This window comes from Equus quagga, chromosome 8 (genome assembly GCF_021613505.1).
Source record: "Equus quagga isolate Etosha38 chromosome 8, UCLA_HA_Equagga_1.0, whole genome shotgun sequence".
In the NCBI taxonomy this organism is placed as follows: domain Eukaryota; kingdom Metazoa; phylum Chordata; class Mammalia; order Perissodactyla; family Equidae; genus Equus; species Equus quagga.
In genome coordinates, this window is record NC_060274.1 from 85,796,917 (window position 1) to 85,813,357 (window position 16,441).

A 16,441-nucleotide genomic window follows, 5' to 3' on the forward strand; every position below is an offset into this window, starting at 1 on the left:
TATTTTGATATTTGCCCCAAAAAGAACCCAAGTAGTCATAGGAAACGTGTTTAATATCCTTGCACTTATTTTATTTTAGAATTTACTATAGTTAAAAAAATTTTTATTTTATTACAGATCATTGGGGGCCCATAACCTTTCCAGTGGTTAGTGCCTCTAAAAGTTTTAAGCTGGTCTTGGGTGCAGTTAATTCAATTTTAAGGCTGGGAGAGTTGTGCTCGGATGGCCCCTGGTTCCTGCAGCCCATCTGTGTCGTAACACGAGCCTTGGCCTCCTCAAGAGCTAATTCCACTTTCATTAAATTCCTCTCTGTGGACCTGGGATAATGGCCGTGGTTTTGCCTTTCAGCCCCAGAGCAAGGTTTTTTCTGTAAGTCAGCGATTAGTTACTGGAAATAGACATGTGCCACACCTGGCAGTGGACCAAAATATCAAGGAGCCAAACGCTCCTTCTCAGTTCAGTTGACAGGAACGCCTGGCAGAGGCTCAGGGGCCTGGCGCTGTGTGGCACCAACCTCCTGCTATGTTCTTTACTGGGAGTGAAGACACGGGTGCGCCTCCCTGTGGTCGGTGAGTAACACTTCAATGGTGGAGCTCTTGGTAATGATGAAAATGTGAACGGCTGTGCTTTTCACTGACAAAGCTAGGATACTGCAGGAAGCTTGACAGTGGATATTTTTGGACTTGACTTTGAGAACTTCCAGTCTCATATGTGACCTTGTTGGGAAGTTCCCTAAGCCCGAGTGAGAAGAGAACCACCTGGGGGTGCCATCACGAGCGGAGATGAGGAACGTTGGTTTCATAATAACCATCAGATATTGAGCAGTGGCCCCGGGCGGGGCACAGCTCTCCATGCATCAGCTCCTTTAATCCTCACAGCAAGCCCTTGAGTCAGTACTCTAGGATCCCCATTTTTCAAGGAGGAAATTGAGATTCTGACAGTCTTAGGACCTGACCTAAAGCCACACAGTGACTTGACATGGCTTTTTTTATAGGTTCCAAATCACCATGGACATAAATGCAGGTCTGAAATGTGGAGGGGGTATTTCCTTCCTAAAACCAACCAACACGTCCTGTGGGAAGAAACAGTCATATCCCAAGTTTGTGGGATTCCCTTTATTTTTCCTTGAGGAAGATTAGCCCTGAGCTAGCATCCACTGCCAATCCTCCTTTTTTTTTGCTGAGGAAGACTGGCCCTGAGCGAACATCTGTGCCCATCTTCCTCTGCTTTATATGTGGGACGCCCACCACAGCATGGCTTGCTAAGCAGTGCCATGTCCGCACCCAGGATCCAAACTGGCAAACCCCGGGCCACTGAAGCGTGTGAACTTAACCACTGCACCACTGGGCAGGCCCCCTTTTTTTTCTTTGAATTTTCAATTGTCTTTTTCTGGATTAGGAAAAGTCTCCACTTCTCGGCACAGCAGGTTACCTGTGGGTAAAGGAGAACCTTCTAGTAAATGAGGAGCCTGATTTCACTTTTATAAGGAACTAGAAAATGTCATTCACCATCTAGAAGACAAGAGTATTTCCAAATAGAATTTAAGCCAACACCACACAAATTGTAATTCCCTTAGAGGCAGCACTTCTAATTTCGATAGTCTCCAAAAGCAGTCATATTTAGTAGTTTCCGAGTAAATTTTAGGCTTTCCAAAGTTTAGTTCTAGTGGTTTAATAAAATATGAATTTGTGAGCTGAGGAGTGTGGTTCTCTCGGTAAGTCTGGAGTTTGCTCTCAGCACCCTTGGCCTTCCGCTTGCCCCGCACATTCCTTTGTGCTTTCTGGGCATCCTCGCTGCCCAGACTCTCTGGCTGCCTGGGGGGCAGGTGCAGGGGTGGGGCAAGACTACTGGGTGAGTCCCCAGATCTGGCGTGAGGGGAGGGGCAGGTAGGACCCACCACAGCAGTGCCTTAGAGGCATGGCCGCCATGTGGCTGAATGACCACACAGGATCTTCCCCAGGCTGCCTTCCTGAATTGCACTCTTCCTAACAGGGGCTGCTGTCCAAAGCCAGGCTGGACCTCTGAGACCTCAAAGGTACTGTTGGAGGTTCCCCTCACCCCTGCCCTCTCATGTTTGGCCTCTATCAATCATCTGGTGCCTCCTGCCACGGTGGGTGCCAGGCCCACCTGGGTCCTCCGCTCAGCAGTGAACAACCGAGGAAGGTAGTGGACATTGAGCTTGGCCTGCCAGGACCTATCACGGCATGGTGGCGAGGGTCCTGAAATTCAGCCCACGCCAGCGTATCCTGGCCCCAGGCACCCCTGATCCAAGTCACTTCCTCTGAGAAGCCACCCGTATGGATTTGGAGGTCAGATGGAGAGGCTTCAGTCACTTCCTCGGCTTTTTTTGGTCCCTTGATAGGTGGAGTGGCTGGCAAAGGATCAAACCGCAGATGCCTGTGGCCTGCCTTCATCAGGCTCTCCTCACAGCATGTCACCCCAGGGCCCCACCCAATGCAGGAGCATCACAGTGTAGTTTAAAAGATCCCAGACTCAGAGAGTTAGAAATAATGAGTATTTTCAGTATTTTATTAACAAATGAATTGGCAAAAGAACAAGTTACCTGGTAATGTCACTCTCCCCTCGCCCATTTAGCACCCACCGTGTGCCGACCACGGTAGGAGGTCTCTAACACACTCTGCTGGCCAGGTTCTCAGCTGGAGCCTGAGTCGTGGCTCCAACTCAGTCACCCTCACAGCTACTCCACGGCAGGAAGAGACTTCCCTCCCTCAAGAGGGCAAGAGAGGGGGAGAAGCTTCTGTTCGGATGGCGGGGCCGCCAGGGCCAGCTGTGCCTTGTTCCTTCTTGAGGGTGGGCATTTATTCTTCCTTCGGGGCAGAGCACCTTTGTCTGTAGTATGGGCCTTGAGGAGGTCAGCCTAGGTAGGAGAAAGCCCTGAGTGGAAACCGAGCACCACGAAGGCCTCGTCCTTTCTTAGTCTGGCCAAGAGGGCATCCAGTGATCTTTGTCAGCAGACAATGAGACTCCAGGGCTAAAAAGCCTGTGACGAGTCCTTCCTTCAACACGATCTCCCTATAAAACCTGCGTAAGTGAAATCCCCAAGCTGTACACACCTCAGTATCTATAGCTGTACGGTAGGAATACTATCAACACATGGGGAAGTACTGAGGAGGAGGAAAATGTTTTGGGTAAAACAATTCTTGTTCATTGAGCACCTTTTCTCCGAGAAAACTGGCGCCAACTTTGCACCACGTCCTCGACTCCTGAATGAAGACAGCAGTGACCAGCTCACGCCCGCTGGTCCTCAGGGCAGGCGTCTGTGTGAGCTCAAAGCCCTAGTCCTCCAGTTTCAGATTAAGATAATCACGGACATGCACGACGGCCTCTTCACGGTACAGTGACAGTAACTACAACGCTCACAAGGCACGCTCTTCCTACAAAACTGCAACCGCTGCCCAGGGAGCTGGCCAGTCCGAGCTGATCTGCGTGGTGACAGCAGCCCCGTCTCAGCAGAGCCCTGTCGGACACCCAAGACAGGAGACCACACAGAGGCCTCTGCTGCCAGACAGCCCCCAGGGCCAAGCCCACGAACAGGAAATCAGCCTCTCAGGAAAAGACAATCCGCTTCTCATCCTCAAAGACTTTGGCCTCCTCTGGCTTTATCAAGTTTCCATTTAGGCTGTTGGAAAAAAACAAAGAACCCAAGTCAGCTGTCAGGGACTGCTGGGCGCACGTTCCCAGCAAGTGTTCCTAACGCACTCTCGTGCTTCACACGACCCCGAAGTTAAGGAAGGCACTCTGTTGGAACACTTGTTTGACATTAATATTAATCCTTTCCAGCTGCCATCACCCTATGACTGGCGTCTCATGAAGGTCAACAATTGCCTCCATAAGCCTGGATTTCATGACATTCTTCAGGCCTTGTCTTTCTTGGCCTTCACAGGCATTAGGCTGTCCTGCCCTCTCCCTTCTTCTTGAAACACTCCCTTCCCCCGGCTTGATACTGTGTTCTCTGGTTTTTCTCCTAAGTCTGGCCCCTCCATCTCAGTCTCCTTCCCCACATTCTCCTCCAAGTGACCTCTAAATAATGGATTTCCTCTAGACAGATTTCCATCTATGCCCTGGCCCCATCCTTATGTCAGTGATCTGCCGCCCACATCTCTCTGCTCTGCTGCCACTAACGCACTTGACGTCTCCACCTGGACGTGTCCCAGGCACCTCAAAGTGGCCACATCTCCCCAGGGTTCCCTAGCTCAGCGAACGGTACTGCTTTTCATCCAGCTGTGCAAGTTACCAACCCAGGGCTCACCCTTGACACCTTCCTCCTCATCTTCATATTCTCTTGGTCACAAAGTTCTGTTTTATTCCCTAAACATCTGTAGAATGCCTCCCTGGAACCTCTCCATATCTTCACCACTACCATCCTGGTCTGAGCAACCACCCTCTCTTCTCTGGATCACTGCAATGTCCCACTGACTGGTCCCTTCACCTGTACTCTGGCCGCCTCAAGTCCATTTCTTAGAGGAGCCAGAGTGGTCTTCTTACAAGGCAAATCTGATCACATCCCTCTTTGCTTCAAATCTTTCAATGACTTTTCCATTTCTTTTAGGATCAAGACCCCAAATATGTAACAAGACCCACAGATCTCTTAGGGTCTCGACTCTGCCCATCCCCTCTGCCTCCTGCTGCCCACTCTTCCATCCTGTCCGAACCCCAGGGCACATCAGCTTCTTGCTGCTCTTCAAGGACACCATGCTCCTTCCTGCCTCAGAGCCTTTGCATGTGCTGCTCCTCCCACCTGGAACACCTTCCCTCCCACCCCAGCTAACTCCCATTCCTCCTTCATGGCTTAGTTGAAATGCCACTTCCTTAGGGAGACCTTCCTTGAAGCCTCATCTGTATTAGGGTCCCTTCTTAGCTTCCCCTCTATAGCACTCATCACGATTGTAATCAAATAATTCCTTCAATCATTTTTTTCTTTACTGTGTGTCTCCCTCACTAGATGGTAAGCCCAGAAGGGCAGGTCTGTTTTGCTCACCACAGGATTCTCGGTACTAGCACAGTGCCTGGCACTCAAGCACTTGGGGACTCAAGAAATGGATGAAGATGTAGCACTAGTCGCTGGAGACATAGCAGTGACCAGGACACTGGCCCTCCCCTCAAGGAGCTCACAGTCTGGAAGAGCTATTACAATGGAGTGCGATAAATGCTATAATTTACAAGGTCAGGTCACTGACCACTTCCACTTCCTGTCTTTGAAAGCAGAACTCACTGAGGGACTTCAGACTTCAAGTTCCTTCCGGACAGGGACGAGGTAGAAATGAATGTCAGCACAGATAACGAGTCCACGGAGATGGTCCCTCTGTGCCAGTGGTGGCTCCTGGCAGACCTGCTCCCCGTTCCCCTGCCAGCCCGACCACAGCCCTGCTGCCTGGTGTGGCAGCCCCCAGACAGGGCCGACAGGGCCAGAAACTCCGCAGGGCCCCATCCCATGAAGTCAGTCACACACATGGGGCGAGCCAGCACCTGAAGCGAAGACGCTCCCCGGCCAGCACCTGAGCCGTCGCCCTCGCCCTCTCCGGATCCACCCCGACACACGCACCCCCTTCAGGCTCTGGATCGCACGCCTGGAAGGTAGACACCCGGCCCTACACAAACAGCTCCTTGTGTAGGGATGGTGGCCGTCGGGAGGCTGCAGAGGCACATTTTCAAGCTCAACAGAATGAAGGCCGCTGCACATCTTTACACTGTCGCAACCGGCCTCTGAGAAAAGTGGAGGCCGACTCATCTGCCAACCGTCCTGCCGCCTGGCCTGCCTCCTTCCTGTCCCCCTCTGGTGCCCTCAGACAACAGAGTCAGCAGGACACGGAGTGGTTCTAGGCACGGATCACAGGGTGAGGGGGCTGCAGATGAATGCAGACTGAGCTCCCGCTAGCTCTCCAGCACCTCCCGGGCTGAGGGGTGGCGCATGCACCACAGGGTCCTCCGTCAGTGCTCTTCTCTGGGACAGTGTTTTTCAAAAGTTTTTTTTGACCTGTGACCCCCAAATAAGAATTGCTCTTTACATTGTGAACCAGCATCTACGCATACACACACCCACACACACACCTGAAATTAGATTATGAAATAATACTTCATACTTTGCACAGCATGTTTTGGTACCGTGTTCTTTGCAATCTCATTTTCTAAATAATGCTGGTTACAACCCACCAAAGTGATTCTATCATCCACTAACAAGTTCCAAAGCAAAGTTTAAAAAACACTGTTCTAGGAGCTGAGGTCAGGGAGCTGGACCTCGATTAATGGTTTCTGGTTGTGTAATTCTTCTCCCTAGTCATGAAGAAAGCAGGTAATGAGTAACTACCCCCCGAGCGGAGGGTCCAGGTTCATGGTGAGGCTGCCCCACGGATCTCAGGGAGCCACCAGGGGAGGGTGCACTCCTGTGGCCTGTGTCCTCAAGGGAACCCAGCTCGGCCCCCTGCCGGGCTCTCCAGTGGGCTGGAGCCCCCCCCCTGCAGGGCTGTCTCGGCCGGGTGGAGGCAGAGAACAGATTCCGGGGCACCTGGGACCTGCATTCAGGGACACAGGGCCCTCTGCTCTCAGTTCGCTCTCGTCAGGACTCGCAAGCCGTCAGGGCCTGACTGTCCGGTTAGCTGCCACATCCCAGCACCTCCACTGCTGTAACTGTTGCTCCTGAGGCAAAACCCCTGCACAGTCTCCAGGCCCAGGGCCACCTTGGGGCTGTATGTGGCTCATGGGAGACAAGAAAGTGGAGTGGCATAAGCAAGTCCTCACAGCAGAAACGGCAAGTTGAGAAAGAGCACAAGTCCACTCAAATCCAGCCTGGAAGTGTCTCCTGAAGCCCAGGAAGCCCAGAGCAGGGGAAAAACGAGCCCCAGATTCCAGGCCGGCACATCCATCTCTCAGTCTCACGAGCCAGAGTGACTCACTTCCAGCGGGACTCCCTTTCCTGGGCATTTTGCCCCTTGCAAGCCCAGGGGGTAGACAGGACAGGGCGCTGGGCAGGAGAGCACTGACTATGGAGTCAGGCGGTCTGGGCCTCAGTTTCTACATCTGTGAAATGGAGATAATACCACCTACTTTACAGGATTGTTGGAAAGATGAGGAATAAATGGAAGCTGCCCTACACAGTCAATGGTAATGAGTAAATAATCGTTGTTACTATTACTACAACAAGCGGTGGATGGGTCTTACCAAATCTCCATTATGCCAGTGTTCTTTTGTAATGCATCTGCCAGCTGGGCAACGCCCTTGGCTGTGATCTGGTTCTGGATAAGCCTGAGGGAAGAACATATCTTGTATCAAATACATAATCCTGGATTAAATCTGCCTCCTTGGTTAGGAAGTAGGTAGAGAGTTGTAAGGCTATGGTGGGATAAGAGACAGAGGCAGGGGAAGAACAGACTGTTAACCTGGCTAAGATTGTCTAGATCAGATCCACCAGAATAAAGGACATCCTATAAAATGTTTCCCTTTTTTGTATATTTTTATAGCAAGCATAATGTATCTATATATTCATACATAGATAGTTTACTACATGAACATAGACGTGTGTGTGTGTGCTTGACATTCTTCATTGCAGGGGTGCCCGATCAAAAATGTTGGGCAACCACCAGTCTGAACAACAAAGTCTAAGAAACACATCCGGGGAACTGTTTCTGACATCCCCTTCCAGTGGCAAGGGAAATGCAAGGCAGTTTTTAAAGTGAAGTAGCTACCAACTGGCCCTTCTTTTCTGTGGGGGAAACAAAGGCTTCTAAGATTGTCCCATGTCCTCTCCGACATCTGAGAGGGAGAGAGGAGAACAGTTCTCCTGCTGCCACTCATGGGTCCATCAACAACGGGGCCTCTAAGAGTAAGCCTGCTGTGTTGGTTAGCACTCATCCAAATGAAGCAAAGCTTTCCGATGTAGCTAGGAACCCCGGGTGATTCCCCAAATGCTCCCCTGGGCAGCTATGCTTCCAGCTCAACAGGGAAATAAACGCAGCATGAGGCAGTGATGTGTCTACACTTCATCGCAGGCTCATTCCTCACTCCCGGCTATTTGTAGAAGAAGGCTACTGGTGAACCTGACCCTTAGAAATCCTGGGCGCTGACCCAAGAAGGCAGCCCTACCAGGAAGATGAGGGCCTCTGCTGTTGTGATTGATGAGATTATAGAAATTAAGCATGAAGGGGCCAACCCCTTAAGGGGCAGCATAGCATAGTGGTTACAAGCTCCCCTCACATGCACACACCTACTCCCCACTTTTCAACTACAGATCTTTGAAGAAAGAAGCTTAAGCTATCTATGCCTCGGTTGCCTGATCTGTAAAATGGGAATAACTATGAGACGACCCTCCCCTACCCCAAGTGTGTCAGGTTTTAATGGGAGGACATGTGTGCAGTGTTTCTCACAATCTCTGCCACGGTGCCGGGTGGAAGGGAGCTCTCGTCACCACTACTGCCCAAGCATACACGACTGTGAGGCTGCACAGCAGCTGGAACCCCCGGGCTCCGTGGCAGAGGTGGTGACCTTCTGGGAAGCACAACCACAATGTCACTTGTACATTTTTGCAAAAGGAGCAAAAACAGAACCCGGAAGTGGGCACAGAATTCTGCATTCACTTAAACTCTGCTGTTTTTTTAATCACCTTCCCGGTTGCTACCGCTGGCACCACCTCTGCCTTGCTGGGGGCAGGGTGAGCTACCCCAGCCAAGACTTGGCGAGAGGTCGGGTAGGAGGAGCGCTAAGAAGCCTGGCAGTGCTGAGCAACTGTGCCCAGGGGGCTACCTTCACTGGGGCCAATGTGGTCTGTGCTCACATGAAGCAGCCAAGACTCGCTCTCTAGCCCTGTTCTGGCTCTGTTCTCCCAGCAGGGGCTGGCCTGGCACCTAGGGAAGGGCATAAAAGAAAGTCTACAGGCCAGAAAGAAAAAAAAAAAAACAAGGGGCCGGCCCCACGGCCCAGTGGTTAAGTTCGCGCGCTCCGCTTCAGTGGCCCAGGGTTTCGCCAGTTCGGATCCTGGGCGCAGACATGGCACCGCTCATCAGGCCACACTGAGGCGGTGTCCCACATGCCACAACCAGAGGCACTCACAACTAGAATATACAACTATGTACTGGGGGGCTTTGGGGAGAAGAAGAAGAAGAAGAAGAAGAAAAAAAAATTGGCAACATATGTTAGTGCAGATGACAATCTTTAAAAAAACAAAAAGCATCCTTCTTAAAAAAAATGTAAAAGTAGCACAGTCTGGCTTTTCTACAGAAATTGACAAAGTGATCTAAAATTCATATATGGAAATGCAAGAGACCCAGAATAGCCAAAACAATCTTGAGAAAGAAGAACAACGTTGGAAGACTCACACTTCTGGATTGCAAAACTTAGCACAAAGTTACAACAATGAGGACAGTGTGGTCCTGGCATAGGGATGAACATATGGACCAAGAGACTAGCATAGAAAGTCCAGAAATAAGCCAGGAAGTTACGGTCAATTGATTTAAAGAGTCAGGGCCATTCAAAAGGGAAAGACAGTCTTTTCAACAAGTGGTGCTGGGACAGCTGGACATCCACATGCAAAAGAATGGAGGTGGGTCCCGCACCTCTTACCATATGTGAAAATTAACTCCAATGGATCAAAGACCTTAATGGAAGAGTAAAGCTATAACACTTAAAAGAAAATTTAGGCTTAATCTTCGTGACCTTGGATTAGGCAATGATTTCTTAGTAAGACACCTGAAGCACAAGAAACCAAAGAAAAAACAGATAAATAGGACTTCATCAAAATTAGAAAGTGTTGTGTTTCAAAGGTCACTATCAAGAAAGTGAAAAGCCCACAGAAAGAGAGGAAATATTTTTAAATTGTACATCTAGTAAATGTCTAGTACCCAGAATATATGAAGAACTCTAACAACTCAGCAGTAAAAAGGGAAATAACCCAATTTAAAAGTGGGCAAAGGATGTGGAGACATTTTTCCAAATGAAGATACACAAACAGCCAACAGGCGCATGAAAAGACGCCCAACGTCGTTAGTCATCAGGGAAATGCCAATCAGAACCACAATGACATGGCAAGATTCAAAAAGATGGACGATGACAAGTGCTGACGAGGATGTGGAGAAATGGGCCCCCTCATACAGCACTGGCGGGAAGGTAAAGTAGTGCAGCCACTTTGGAAAACAGTTTGGCAGTTCCTCGAAAATTTAACACAGAGTGACATGACCCAGCAAGTCTATTCCTAAGTATATACCCAAGAGAAATGAAAACACATGTTCACACACAGACATGTACCTGAATGCTCACAGCAGCATCATTCACAATAGTTAAGAAGTAGAAACGACCCAAACGTCCACCAACTGATCAATGGATGAACAAAATGTGGAATATCCATACAATGGAAGAGCATTCCACCATAGAAAACAGTGAAAAATTGGTACATGCTATAATGAAGATGAACCTTGAAAACTTACACTAGTGAAAGAACACAGAGACAAAAGACGACATATTGTCTGATTCCATTTCTGTGAAATGCCCAGAATAGGCAAATCCACAGAAACGAAAAGCAGATAAGTGGTTGCCAGGGGCTGGGGGAGGAGAAGGCTGGGGAATGACTGCTTGATGCGTATAGGTTTTTGGGGGTGGGGGAGGTGAGTAGGTAAAATGTTCTAGAATTAGATAGTGGTGATGATTCCACAACCCTGTGAATATACTAAAAACCACTGAATCGTACCCTCTAAAAGGGTGAATTTTATGGTATGTGCATTTTATCTCAAAAAAATATTTTTAAAAAGTAGCACAGTCTGAAATTTGAAGGTTCTCGGAGTTACCATAAATGTTTCAGTGTCTGGTTGACTTTCAACATCTCTGCCAAGCTTTCTGCTGCTTCATCATCGAGTTCATTTTTGGTGAGCCTAGAAAAGAAGAAGTGTTCACTCAGGGGAGCCCCAGCTGGCACACGCTTTTTAATGAATTCACAGAAGCGGGACCCCTGCCCAGGCCCCTCCGGCTGATGCTGCCCATCACTTGCTGAGAACCCAGGACACAGCCAGGCTCCAAGCCCAGCCTCTGAGCTCCAGACAAAAAATAGTGATTGGTTTCTAGCACAAATCCTTTACCCAAGCTCCTACTCCTGAGCCCTGCTGCTGCAGACATCCCACACTCGCTCTCCATCCTGGCTGAGCCCTCAGATCTCACAGAAGATAAGGGCGCACAGAGAATCAGTGGCCAACACCTGTGTCTCAGGTCTCCTCCAGCCCCCAAGCTCCCTCGAACACCACCGACAGCGTGTCACCAAAGTCAGTGGGATGAAGACCCAGAAAGCCCGCTGACTGCACGTTAAAATGTGTTCAGCGCTTTGCTCCGAGGCCTGTTGTGAAGGACCCAAGTTCAGTGACTGAAACTTCAAGAAGTCTCTCAGTTGTTCTTAAAACCAGAAGTAGTCTGGATAAAGCAGAGGGCTAGAAGCTCTGGGTGTAAATAGGGTTAAACCCTGTTGTGCCAGTGGAGGAAAGAATAAATAAGGGAGAAAAATGGACTAGAAAGAACACTAAAAAATCATCCCTTGAGGGCAATTTGGTAGTGACCATCCAAATCTCAGGTGGTTGCACTCTGAGCCAATGATTAGACTGCTGGGAATTGACCCTACTGTGTGCAAAGATGTGTACACAGGGATCTACACATGCAGTATTGACTGCAGGACTGCTGCTCATGATGTACCACCTGAACAAATTTAAATATCCATCTATAGAGGCAGCTGGCAAAATAAACTGTGATTGTACATTCGACGGGACGTTGTACAGCCCTCAGAGAGAATGAGTACAAAGCACGAGACACAAGAGCATGGTGTGTAAGGGGGCTCTGGAGCCAGAGGTGCCGGGGGTGTGTCACTTCCTAGCAGGGTGACCTCGGGCAGCTGGTTTAACTTCTCTGGACGTCAGTTTTCTCATTGGTAAATGTGAACAGTAACAGTACAGACCTTATAGGGTGGTTGTGAGAGTGAGTGAGTGAATACGTGTAAGAGGCTGAAAATAATGTGTGGCATACAGTCAGCACTCAAGAAATGCTGGGTATTGGCATTATTATTATCCCTATAGAGTACGAGCTCTCAACCAGGGCCATTTCCCCCTTCCATGGACATTTGCAAGTGTCTGGAGACCTATTTGATCACAATTGCGGGGAACTATGCTACGTAATGAAACGAAGCCAGGGATTCTGCTAAACATCCTACAATGCACAGGACCACCCCTCACAGAAAAGAATTATGCGGACCAAAATGTCAACAGTGTTGAGACTGAAAAACCCTGACATAAAGTGACATGTAAAATATGGACAGGATATAGTGAAAATATTTTTTTAAAGCAATTGCCAAATGCTATTCTCTTTTGTAAGAAAAGGGAAATATGTCTATCTGCATCTACAGACAGATAATTGAATATGCAAGGCAGCTAGAATACACTTTCACAGGCCAGAAGGAGAAGCTTACATTTGGAGAACACAAGGGAGGAGCTACTCTCACTTCCTAGTTTTCAGACTTTAGTGTCTTACATTTTTTCAAAAAAGCACATATTACTTTTCAAAATATTTTTAAAGTTTTTTGAGGGGAAAAGAATGAAAAATGCATTTACTGGCCAGCAGGTCTGGTATCGGAACTCTCATCATGATGACATTTTCATTATTTTCCTTCCCTAATTTAGCCAATATCTCAGGAGCGCTAAGCTGCGAGAGGAGAGTACAGAGATGGGTAATACAATTTCCTCACCCGCAGGGGATTTATGATACAGGCAAGCAGACAAAATACAAATAAATAAAACAGTGTAAACAGCTCCGAGACACGTACCACCCCCCCTGGCACTGAACCTGTCTGTGCTTCTGGGAACGGCTGTTTTCTTCTCTAGAAGCAAATTAAATTCTCAGCTGAACTTTGAGGAAAGGCCTAGAGCCTTTCTAACTGAGAGGCAGCTTTTCAGCTAAGATTCCAGGCCGTGTGCCATCTTTGGAATAATCCCTAAGACCCAACCTTTCAAAATGACTGGTTATTACCAGAATATTCTCAGAGACGTGTTCTGCTGCAGGGCCCACGCGAGGCTCTTTCCTCCTTCTGTAGAGATGCCGTTGAATGCAAGACTGGGAAAGAAAACACTTGGGGTAGATTATTAGAGACACGTCTACCTCTGGCTACATTTCAGCAACCAAAACATCTGGGAGGACTCCTCCCAGAGGTGGCCCCTGCCCAGGCCAGGCTGACTTGAGGCAGAAAGCAGAAGCGCTCGGCCTCACTGGTGGCTGCCCAGGCTTTGTTGCTCCAGGCCCACACTCAGAACATGAGGACAGGCACAGACTGCTCAAGAAGAGGGCAGGCAGGAGACGGAACCCTGGCGAGACCTGGTCACAGTGCAGATTGCAGGCCAAGGAGGCCTGGCGAGCTCCACTTCAGAGGGCTGCCAGTTTCAAGGTGCCTATCAAGGAGGCCTGGAGGAGCTTCCTCTGTTCTCATAAAGAAGGGACTTTGCTGTTGCCCCCACCATCTTGGATTCTCTTCCAGTGGCAGGAAGGATACGGGCAACAGGGAGACACCCAAGTCTCAGAAGCCCAGAGGCCTAAACCAAGGCCAGGAGGAGCACATCCGTTTACACAAACGAAGGGTCCCCTTTTGTCCCAGGACAATCCTGAGAATGAGGAAGGGGTAGGAATCTGCTGCCTAGTGTCCCCTTCAGTTTTATCTGGACTTATTCCTCCCTGACTCCCGAGGGGCACGGCGAGACTGGCGAGGGGCTGCCAACGTCCCGTGTCATGTTCTGGGTGATGGTTCCATCACTGTGCGCATCTGTCAATCACCGAGCTGAACTCGGTGCAACGGACTTTCCCGGATGCTTCTCATACATCAGTAAAAACGTTCAACAAAGGAAAAATCACACACACAAACACTACCCCTAGAAGGAATGCCAACCCCCCTGTTCCCTTCGGCTCTTCCCTAGAAAGCCCAGAGGCGCCTGGACAGCGGGTCTCAGATGGCAGTATGTACCTCAGGTTGGTCAGGCTGGGGTGGTTCCTCAGAGCCTCGGCGAAGGCCTTCGCTCCTTCGTCACCAATTCTATTCCCCCACATCCTGAGGGCAGAGGCAAGACAGTGACAGTTAGCTCGTGCTCCCCTTGATTTCCTGCTGGGGCCACGGCTTGACTGTACACTCAGCGGGCAGACATTTTTGCTCCAGCCCTGGAGCTGCGGCCTGGGGACGAATTCCTGCACCAGCCCCTTAGCAAGCTGCTCTGGATTTCACTTCAAAGAGAAATGTAAGGACAAAGGGCGGCAGAAGCCATGGGAACAGGAGCCGATCAGCGAACGGCACAATTGGAGACCAGGTCTCACCCCTGAACTTTCAGAGAGCTGACGTCAGAGAGCCTGAGCTCACGACTGTCCCAGAAATGTTCCCCGCAGGGGACACAGGTTTGCAGCAAGGCCCGTGGAGGGCTGGACTCGCAACGCACATTCGACTCTGAGTGGTGGTCAGCGACATTCTTGGAGACACACTCAGGTCTTCCACGGAGCAACCGTCCGGAAGCACATCCAAAAACCTGATCAGCAAGGCTCCTTTATGCAAAGGGGATGTTACCAAACTGAGCTGTGCGGACTGCTGTGGTTTTCATGGGGAGCTGCTGTACTCCCCCCACCCGAGCAGATAACCTGAGAGAGTCTGGCTCATTAAGGGTCTGCCTGGTACGATGCCAGGCTCCAGCACCGGACTGCTGGATCCACATGCTGGCTCTGCCTCCTACCACCTGTGCACGCTTGGGCGAATTACAGAATCTCCTGGGGCCTCGACTCCTTGTCTGTAAAACGGGGCTAATAAGAGCATTCCCCCGTAGGGCTGGTGTGAGGACTGAGTTAATTTATGCAAAACACTCAGAACAGCGCCTGGCCTATTCCTACCAGGCTGAGGGGCACAGTCTGCATAATGCAAAGCAAGTCTGCTGGGCCCATCACAACATGACTAGGGCTGCCCCAGCAACACGCTCCCACCAAGCCAGCAACCTGCCTACATCCCGCCTGGCACGGCTTGTTAAAACCCTGGAATGAGGGGCCTGCCTGGTGGTGCAGCGGTTAAGTTTGCACATTCTGCTTTGGCGGCCCAGGGTTCACTGGTTCGGATCCCCAGTGCGGACATGGCACCGCTTGGCAAGCCATGCTGTTTCGGGCGTCCTATATATAAAGTAGAGGAAGATGGGCATGGATGTTAGGGCCAGTCTTCCTCAGCAAAAAAGAGGAGGATTGGCAGTGGATGTTAGCTCAGGGCTAATCTTCCTCAAAAAAAAAAAAAACACACTCTGGAATGAGAGTTTTCAATGTTTTGCATAAAAAGTGTATGTAGTATACATTGAATAGTATCAAATTTTTAATAAAGTGAAAAACTACTCATGACATGAGATTAAGTAAAAGAGGTAGAATAAAATTCTGTACATATAGTTTGACCTCCAGTATATTAAAAAATAGCATAGAACACACATGTGTGTAAGAGAGAGCAAAAAAACTTAACTGACCTCGAATGTTGACAATAATTATTTCTGAGTGACTTATTATATTTTTCATATTTTCCATAGAATGGAACTATAATTTCCATAAAATTTCAACTAAAATTATCTGTATTTATTTTATAATAGAGAAAAAATTATAACAATACACAAAGCTTTAAAAGCCTCCAGAATCAAAAACACAATGAGATACCACCTCACACCCATTAGGATGGTTACTAGCAAAGAAACAGAAAATAACAAGTATTGGTAAGGATGTGGAAAAATTGGGACCCATGTACACTGCTGGTGGGAGTGTAAAATGGTGCAATTGCTATGGAAAACAGTATGGTGGTTCCTCAAAAAATTAAAAACAGGGGGCCAGCCCAGGGGCACAGTAGTTAAACTCGCATGCTCTGCTTCTGCAGCCCAGGGTTCACAGGTTCAGATCCCGGGCGTGGACCTACATACTGCTCATCAAGCCATGCTGTGGCAGCATCCCACATGAAAAATAGAGGAAGATGGGCACAGATGTTAGCTCAGCACCAACCTTCCTCACACACACACAAAAATAATAATTATAAATAAGATTACTATCTGATCCAGCAATTCCACTCCTGGGTACACAGCCAAAATAATTGAAAGCAAGGTCTTGAAGAGATATCTCTATACCCATGTTCATAGCAGCATTACTTTCAATAGCTAAAAAGGTGGAAGCAACCTGTGTCCATCAACAGATGAAAGGATAAACAAAATGTGGTAAATACATCCAATGGACTATTATTCAGCCTCAAAAAGGAAGGAAATTCTGACATATATTACAACATGGATGAACCTTGAGGACGTTATGCTAAGTGAAATAAGCCAGTCACAGAAAGACAAGTGCTGCGTGCTTCCACTTCTACGAGGTACCTAGAGTGGTCAGAGTCACAGAGACAGAAAGAACGGTGGTTGCCAGGGACTAGGGGGAGGGGGCA

The 16,441-nt window shown here is 49.0% G+C and overlaps 1 protein-coding gene across 6 annotated transcripts in view; it reads right to left on the reverse strand.

The window, feature by feature from the left end:
- Window positions 1-2,501: 2,501 nt before the first annotated feature.
- Window positions 2,502-16,441, reverse strand: part of NOD1 (nucleotide binding oligomerization domain containing 1) — a 49,401-nt gene continuing 35,461 nt past the window's right edge. For all 6 annotated transcript variants that reach the window (XM_046669542.1, XM_046669541.1, XM_046669537.1 and 3 more), the window contains 5 exons: window positions 13,982-14,065; window positions 13,000-13,083; window positions 10,788-10,871; window positions 7,177-7,260; window positions 2,502-3,640 (listed from right to left, as the gene is read on the reverse strand). In XM_046669542.1, coding sequence (XP_046525498.1) covers window positions 3,568-3,640; window positions 7,177-7,260; window positions 10,788-10,871; window positions 13,000-13,083; window positions 13,982-14,065 — 409 coding nt within the window. In that variant the 3' untranslated portion in view covers window positions 2,502-3,567. The remainder of the gene's footprint in view (window positions 3,641-7,176; window positions 7,261-10,787; window positions 10,872-12,999; window positions 13,084-13,981; window positions 14,066-16,441) is intronic.